General features: G+C 34.1%; 1 protein-coding gene across 1 annotated transcript in view; it reads left to right on the plus strand.

The window, feature by feature from the left end:
• The window catches only part of LOC122246270 (uncharacterized), a 14,185-nt gene continuing 4,798 nt past the window's right edge, over nucleotides 1–9,387 (plus strand). The window contains 10 exon segments of the mRNA XM_086530487.1: nucleotides 1–298; nucleotides 1,908–2,168; nucleotides 2,373–2,467; nucleotides 4,456–4,572; nucleotides 4,996–5,118; nucleotides 5,278–5,400; nucleotides 5,592–5,759; nucleotides 6,705–6,853; nucleotides 7,443–7,582; nucleotides 8,668–8,966. Of these exon segments, the coding sequence (XP_086386613.1) occupies nucleotides 292–298; nucleotides 1,908–2,168; nucleotides 2,373–2,467; nucleotides 4,456–4,572; nucleotides 4,996–5,118; nucleotides 5,278–5,400; nucleotides 5,592–5,759; nucleotides 6,705–6,853; nucleotides 7,443–7,582; nucleotides 8,668–8,966 (1,482 nt within the window). The 5' untranslated portion in view covers nucleotides 1–291.

Raw genomic sequence — 9,387 nt, forward strand, 5'->3', positions numbered from 1 at the left:
TAAAAGCTTTTGTTTGAGAGAATAATATCAAATAAAGCTAATACCATCAAACATAACATCCATACCAGAGCTTTAAATAACTGATCCAATTCATCCTATCATTCCAACACGTTTTACACGCAACACAAGCAAAATCATTCGCCTAAGCAACGTATTGCTTCCTAAAAAAAATCACGTAAACATTGCAGTCTTTCAACAATCTCTCGCAGTGTAGGCGAGAGACGAGTCACTCTTCGCTCTCCAAGACCTAATTTGGATCATTATGTCTTTGAATCATTAGTCCAGGTGGAGATGAGTGGTGGGTACCTCCATGTGTCAAAATATTTATGAATCTTGGGTTTGAATTTGTATGTCGTGTGTTTTGTTCTCGGTATAATGGAGAATTTTGGAGGATTTTTTGACTTGTCTCGTTCGTTGGCGTAGATGTGTTTGTTGACAATAGGTAGTGGAAACTGTAGTATTTATAGTTACCCAGGATTTAATGTTTCAATAGTTTAAAAGGATTGTAGGTTTGAATGATGCATTGTTGCAAGGTTGTTTAAGGTCAAAGACTCTGCTTTGCAGGAATTTTATTGTGTATTATGAATTTATATTTGTTTATTTTGTGTTTGTGTGTGTGTGTGTGTACATATATATATATATATATATATATATATATATATATATATATATATATATATATATATAATATATATATATATATATATTATATATATATATAAGTGGTTATATTATATATATATATATATATATATATATATATGTATGTGTGTAAGTGTGTGTGTATGTATATATATATATATATATGCAGGAACACTGAAAATGAAAACCATAAGATTATTAATTGGTATTCAGTCATCTCAAACCTGATAAAACTGCATAACATCTCTTCTATGTTGCTATATCTGAAAGTACCGTAATGTAATGTTTATATTTGACCAGGAATATATGTGTAGTTTCAACAGAACCTTTTGTTTATTCAATGCTAATTTTTGTCTTATTTGTCATTGGGAAAGATTTGATCATAGCCAGGATACAAGTGTCTTAGTCTTTAATAAGACCACACCAAAAGGGAGAAAAATTAGGGTAATGGCCATAAGGGACAATCTGTGCATCTATCCTTCTGTAGCTTAGACTAGCAATGTTTTGGCCTTCATGCTCTGGAAACAATAAAGAAAGTTCCAACATGTTTATCATCTCTCTCTCTCTCTTTCTCTCTTTTGCTCTCTCTCTCTCTCACTCTCTCGTTCTCTTTCACTTTCTCATTCTCTAGCTCTCTTTCTCTTTCTCTCTTGCTTTCTCACTCTCTCTCTCTCTCTCTTTCTCTCTTTTGCTCTCTCTCTATCTCACTCTCTCGTTCTCTTTCACTTTCTCATTCTCTCTAGCTCTCTTTCTCTTTCTCTCTTGCTTTCTCACTCTCTCTCTCTCTCTCTCTCTCTCTCTCTCTCTCTCTCATTTTATCTTACATAAAAAGTATTAACACATAATGTTTAATCACAAGGTCTTGGTAATTATTCAAAATACATATACTACAGAGAACTAGAGATATCATGCAGTTTCATGGTATCTTTTCTCTTATTTTCTTTCTTTTTTTGTATGTATGTATACTTTTAATATTTTTTTAATCTATAGTCCTTTAATCTGTTCAACCTGTTTTCTTGTTAGATACTTGAGGAATTTACTTGTAAGTTTCTTACAGAAGAAATCAAATAGAAATATTTCTACTTCTAGTCTTTCGAGCACTTGTCTATTAATGTCAATATTTTGTATGTAATTGTCAATTAGTTATTATTATTATTACTATTACTGTTGTTATTGTAGATGTTGATATTCTAATTGTTACCCTTATTTTTATCATATTTTATAATGCAGTATCATATATGTTTATAACTTTTAATATTTTTCAGTTATTATGTATTGGAAAGCAAAGTTTATGCTCTTGTGCATTGTGATATGTGCGATAACTTGTTACGACACATATAGCAATGATGAAGAGGATATGAATTACTACCTCGGTCGTCTGTATGAAGAATCAGATGATGGAATTGATCCCCATGACATGCTGACTACCCCAAGCCAGAAGAAGGACTCTAGTAAGATGAAAAAAATGCCATCCACTAGGCACTGGACAACAAATTGTGACGAAGAGAGAAATAATGATGACACTGGTGAGAATACTATGCTTTAGATAATTTGTTATGGTAGTGTATGCTTCAGTAATAATGATTGTAAAGGGTAACATTATGGCCAAACGTTACTGTAAAAAAAAGGGCTAAAAATGTGAAAATATAGGTATTCATTTTTTTCTTGAAGTTTAATATGACTGGCCAAAGATGAATTTTCTGTCAGCATGATTCTTGTTATACTTACAGGATCTTGCACTTCTGACAAAGTTGCATTGTCAGAAGAACAGGCAAAATTATACAGATGCCAGGAGGAAAACATAAAGCTTCAGCAGTCTGTTGAGGTACGTCTTAAGCATATATATGTATATATATATAGATTATATATATATATATATATATATATATAATATATATATATATATTTTTTTTTTTTTTTTTTTTTTTTTTTTTTTTTTTTTTCTTGCTCTCTTTTTTCTTTTTTTTCTTTTTCTTTTTCTTTATCTTTATCTTTTTCTTTTTATGAATAGTAGTAGCAAACAAAATAAATAATGCATAGTTCTAATGTGAAACCAAAGGAGCAACACATAAATCTATAAAAATAAAATCTTTCAACTATTTAAGCAGACTTAGACATGGAACACGGCATAAAGCTAGGGCTAGGAATGGCCAAAAATGCCATAGTAGCTTTTAAAAACATCTGGAAAGACAAAAATATATCTCTCTCTATGAAGAAAAGACTACTGAACACATTGGTTTTCTCCATTGCATCTTTCAGCTTGGAATGCTGGCTACTAAAGAATTCTGACATGAAATAAATTGAAAGTTTTGAATTATAGTGCTTTAGAAGAGTACTCCACATCAGCTGGAAAGAAGAGAAAAAAATGAAAAAGTCCTTGGAAAAATCAAGTATGACATTAGACTCCTAAACACTGTGAATGCGAGAAAATTGACCTTTATTGGCTATTTGCTAAGCAGTCAGAAAATAGACTGGTTGGTATAGTTTAAGGGCCACATGGAAGAGGTAGACCAAAAACTCGTTATAGAAACACAACAAAAAAAATTGTGTGGTTTGAACAAAGCTGAACCCACAAGAATGGATCTCTTTGTATGAATAATCTATAAGGTTTTTGTTATTAGATTTCTCGTTGCTGTTGTTGTTGAGTTTGGACATCATTTTGATGGTAGTTCTTCCATTACATAGATATGTATAGTCAAACATGTTATACAAGAGTTCTGTTTGTGACTTTACAACACCAATTTTCAACCACCTTGGTTCTAGGTCTGTACTAGATTAACCATTTTGCTGAACTGAGAGAAATCACATAATGCTAAATCAGTGACATTCCTGTGACCCCATTATTATGCTCCTCTAATATGTCTTAAGTCTCATGGACCACTACTTTGCTTGGAAGTGTTAATAGGTGATTGTATTCAAATTAGGCTAGGAATTGCAGAAAATCAATAGAAGTGCACCAAACACTGCATTGTATATCTGGACTGTTGTTATTCTACAAAGCCATGCCATTTTATGATGTACAGAAAATAAGTGTTTGTATGAGATTCCATATTGAATTTCTTCCATTTGAAGCACTTAGTTTCAAAAGATACTCAGTCATGAGTTTTATTTCTGTTTCTTAAAGAGTCCTGTTCAAAGATTTGCAATGGTTGTTTATGAGGATGTTATTGAAAATGGACTGCAAATGAAGCACCCAAAAAAAATGTTTGCTTGTCTAAATCAAAGTAATACTGTAAAGAGAGACAGAAGACTATAGAAATCTAATGGGATAATGCAGTATAGATCAGTCAGTCAGAGTTGAAATAGTTTTGACATCTAAGAAAAATGACTGGAGAAGGTGTCAATATTAGAATAAGCAATAATAACAATTCATTTAACCCATTAGTCGTGTTTTTTATAAATTATGTAAACAGTCACATGGCGGGTTTATGTTGTATGGCCCAGTGCCATCCACGTTTATGGTTTGAGAAAATGGAAACAACCAACATTTTCTCCAGATATCTGCTTATGTACAGTCTTTTCCATTATTTAACCCATTGGTCGTGGTATTAAATAAATGTTTGTGCAGTAGGATGGCTGATTTACATGTCTGGCACGGTGCCATACGCGTCTATAACCGACTCTGCCTTTGCAGCAAATCATGCCATCCGCTGCCAATGGGTTAATTTAACATAGATTTGTGGAAGATACATGAGAATTATTAGTCAAGACCAAGATAGCACAACAAGATGAGATAGACTAGTTTTCTAGTGTTTTGCCTGTAAAATCTGTAAATTCCTTTTTATTCATTAACATTTTCCTATCTATAAACAGGTGAAGCAGAAGCAGTTGTCAGCCTTAGAGAAGACTGTGATGCGTGAAGGCTCTGTTGACATGCAAGCCTTCTATAAAAGAGCAGTTCAACATGTATGGGCAAGTCTTCAGTTGCAGGTAAATAAATAATCTTTTACTCCACTTTCAGGTCCTATTCATAAGCTTTTATTTTCCAAGACATTTAAATCAATAGTATTTGATTCTATATAGGCTGGCCAGAATTATTGGTCAGAAATATGAAGTCGGTTCGCTTAGTAATATAAAGACATGACTATGCATAAATTGTGTTGTTAGGTAACTTGCTATGTTATTATATGTGGTTGAATATTACTAATGTGCATTAGCAGTTTTCTTTCCTTGAATTTGCATAGTGCCAAGAGAAATAGTTAATTCAAACGTTTGTAGAAGCCCTATTGCTCTTTTTTTTTTTTTTCCTCAAAAAAGTTATGAGAATAGGAAATATGTTTCACTTTAACTAAGAGGGGACTAAAGTGTTTGTTTGAAACGGAACTTTAAAATGTTGACTTTCTTTTATTTTAGGAGGCAGAAAAGATTCTAAAAGACGGTGATTCTGCTTTGGTGAGGCAGCTTGTCGCTCACATTACCAAAGATGATATCAAGACACTAAAGCTGTACCTGGAGAGTCAGAGTAATATCCATCAGGTTGGAATATACTTATTATATTGAGACTTCTTAAAAAAAACAATATTGTAGATATTAATGGTCAAAATTGATAAGAACTTAATGTGTAATTACAATATGATAAGACAACTGCATTTTGAAATTCTTGAATATCATACTTAAATTTGGTCTTGTTTATAGGTTGATGACTTTTTGTCAAATGCCCTGGTGTTAGAGAGGGCACCGCCAGTAGAATCACGTAATGTTATTGCCCTTTTTCTTGAGTGGGCTACTTCTGCATTTGAAGTTGGCAAAAATGTTGAAGTAAGTTGAAGTTCTCTTAAGGTTTGGAATGTTTTAATATAAATAATAGTTTGTGATAATGTATTATTGCCATAATTATGTGTTTGTGTAGAGCCTATGAATGCTAATGGAGAATCACACAGATTACACAAGAGTACAAGACTCTTGTGTATCAAGAAAGTTATCCCAACTTATATGTCTTTGTTCTGCAGGTATGGTTGTATTTTTTGTGTGTTTCATTTCTTCTTCTGGCAATATGGGCTGTGTTCTTATTCATCCGAGACATCCAACAAGAGCTACGATGGATGCGAGTCATTGGGATGATGGTCGTCATAATTTTCTTCATCTGCTGCCTATGGCACTGGCGTCACATGCACAAGGTTAGTATGTTGCAGTAGTTTATAATGGTAGAGATTAACCCACACAGGACGGGTGGTACAGCATGTGTACCGCGCATTCAAAAGCCCAGTTGCCGGGCGGCACAGTATTGTGCCAGCCATTCAATTGATTTAGGCCTAATAATTCGAACGCCCCGGCATTTGGACATTCAAGGCTAGAATTCCCCCGTCGGGAATGGGTTAACCTATTTATGCTGGGCCTTATATTTGCGTATAGCTGTTCCCGCCGGCTAGGTAACAAGTGAACACAGTGACTGAGCAAGAGATCTCTCCCGGTGCGATGCCGCACTGCGCGTCTGCATCACTTCCATGGGGTGATGATCAGAGGTTTTTGTATTTGTTTACATTATTTTCACATGTGAATAAAAGTATTTCTATACAAATGGAACTCCTATGATTATAAGCATACATAATGATGTAAAACACATGTTTTGAGGAGAGATCATTATGTGATAGGACATCACCCAGAGGGAGCGAAATATTACCACGATAAGACACCACCCATTATGAATGGGTTAAAAAATAAACCTTCCTTTGTTCTTCCTAAAGTGAAATGTCTGCAGCAGATATCTCATAATATAGAGTAAAATCTTGTAAAAGGAGAATCTTCATATGGCTATTAGACAGTATAGACATGTACAAGAAAAAGTAATTATATAGAACCATTAAAATATGTTATTAGATGAATGATACGCCTTTAACCCATTGGTCGTGGTTTTGATAAAATATGTATACAGATGGATGGCGGGTTTACATTGTCTGGCACGGTGCCCCCGCATCTATGACCAACCTTGCCTTGGCAGCAAATCATGCCATTCGCTGTCAATGGGTTAACAAATGGCTTGCTTTATAGTTACAAAACTTTACATGTAATATTTTTAATTTTGTTCATAAAATTCAACTTATAAACTTCTGCCTCTTCTCTAGGTAGCCGAGTCTCGTCGTCATGCACAGATGGCTAAGAGAGGATTCACAAATATCCCAGAGGAATGCAAGCCAGGTGGAAGGAGCACAACAGGCAATGTTTGGGATTGGGTTAAAGTATCAGTGTTTGGAGCACCTGATGTATGTGAACAGTAAGTGCAGATGAGACATTGATTTCATTTTTTTTATGAATACAGCAGCAAACAGCTAAATTCTATGGCTACTTGAAAGGAGTGAAGAAATATTCCCTAGAGATGCTTCAGCTTACAATTGTGATAAAAGTATTAATTTTATGAATGTGACAAAATGAATAGATTAACTACAAAACAAAACATTGTCACCTGTTAGTTAAAGTAGATATAAAGTTATATTCATAAAATTTACACTGACAAATTGTAAATCTTTTAAACTGATTTTATATGATCATCTTTGACAAAGGGCTAAGGAGTTGAATATCTGAAGTACTGTGATAGAAACTTGGTAAAAATATGCTTTAGATGGAACAAACATGAATAAATGGATGCCTATACTTTCAGTATCCTGACAGGCTAACATAACTCTTGTTTGAAGTTAGTGATTAGCCATTTTGAGAGTTTTATTTATAATAACTCAAGTTCAAATCTATTATTCCTGTAACTCCTTACAGGATGTAAGGGAATTCCAGTAGAAGTCTATGAAAGTATTATGTTGATTAAAAAATATATTTAGTCAGAAAGACCATTATGTCAAATATTTTTGCAGATATTTTGAAGAGCTGATGGTAGATCCCACACAAGAAATTACACCTGGAATGGTGATTGCAGAAACTCTAAGCAAGTTCTTCTTTCAACCACTTCAGCACCTTGGTTCAGAGAGTGCCAAATTCGTCAGTAACTTTTATAGTAAGTGATTTTTGTCTCAAATTGATTATATTGTTTTTTATTATTTATCTTTGAGAGGATCATCCTGTTGGAGGTGGGAGGTGGGAAGCTCATTTAAATCATAAAGAATGTAATGTTTTGAAATTATTTAACCCATTAACGACAGGTGACAAGATATCATGTCAAGTGGTGGCAGCATCAGCCACCAGGGACAAGATATTTTGTCATGGCTATCCTCCTGTAATCGGGTGTATAGTGCTTAGCTGCAGCCAGTGCGGGTGGAAATCCCGAGGCATTAGGCTCTCATGTTTGAAATACCCCAGCGTTGCGACCATTTGGAGACAAAATAGCCCCATCGTTAATGGGTTAATAAATTCACAAAAATTGCAGAATGTTTAGTCGTGCTTCTTGGGACTTAGAGCATTTTGCACTATCCCCAGAGTTAGTTCCAAACCTGCACCCCACAAAGTCAGATTCCTAGGTTTAATAATTTCAGAAACTATTAACAGCTGATCAGAGGGGCATGAAAAAGATATCACGCAAACTCCATTTGAATAAGTCTGAGGACTTTTAAGTGTCAATTTTAAATATTTTCTTTCAGTTTCCAGGCAAAATTCATAAAGATAGCTATGGGTCTTTCATATTCATTCATACCTAATAGAAAGACAAATATTGGACATATTCTAATTGTTATCAAAATATGATTTCATAATACATAATCATACAAACTGTTGGGACAAGCATAAGCACGTAATGTGGAAACCAGCTGATAGACCATTGTGCATGATGGTACTTCGAAATTGGGTCACATGATTCATAAGGTAGTTTTCTGTTCACATACAAGTTTGACACTATTAACTCTATGACGACGGTGCATCACACTCGTGTGACACAGCCAAACTCCCGATGCCGGGGCGTCATGCGATTGTGACGATTACAATGCAATATTGCAATCGCCCGGTATAGGGAACTTCACGTAGCGAGTGCCCCGTCAGGAAAGGGTTAATAACTAAAATTTGCCCATTTGAGTCTCCCTCCCCATCCCCCTCCCCCACTCTCTCTTTGAATTATGTTTTATACTCTTTTTTTTTCCTTTATTCTTTCAGGTAAGGTCCCTGTTGTCTATCACTTCTCAGCCACTATATTCTTTTTGCTAATATTGGTCATCATCCTTTTTGCCATGTGTGGATATGGGATTGACTTTCCCTTGTGGATGGGAGGAATCCGTCCTATCTATAGAACTGAGACAACTGATACATCAGAATTTGATAGGATGAGGAAAGAGGTAAGTGTTCCATTTCTCCATTGTTGTAAAATGATGTTAGTTCTATTTCTTTCTTTAACAATACAGTAAAGATCAAGTATACAGTGTATATATGCTATAAATGCAATGAACACTATTTGGGTATTAAGCACAATTTTTTTCATATACCATAATAAATGTCTCTTTTATACAATTGAAAACCAAAATTAAATTTGAGATCTAAGCTAATGACTTTCTGCTGTGCAGAATGTTAGTAGAGGTAATGCACTAAAGAAAGTCACATTGGTTTATTTTTTAAAACATTTGATGTGTGGGAGTCTTTTTAGGTGAGAATAAAAGAGTTTCGGTTGAAAGGTCTTGCTGAAAATAAATAAATTGAATTCCAAATTTAGTATGTCTCCTTCAAGATTTTATAGTTTGAAGCTAAATTCTATATGTGCACATTATGTTTCTTATTTAGTGTCCCAAGAATTTTTCTGTTATTTTATTTTGTTTATAAGAATATAATCTCTCTTACAATTAGTTGCATGTGGCATATGGAAGTGTCAACAAGGTAAGTATC

Source organism: Penaeus japonicus, unplaced genomic scaffold (assembly GCF_977035675.1).
Source record: "Penaeus japonicus unplaced genomic scaffold, GWHDUDI00000001_assembly GWHDUDI00000033, whole genome shotgun sequence".
NCBI classification, from domain to species: domain Eukaryota; kingdom Metazoa; phylum Arthropoda; class Malacostraca; order Decapoda; family Penaeidae; genus Penaeus; species Penaeus japonicus.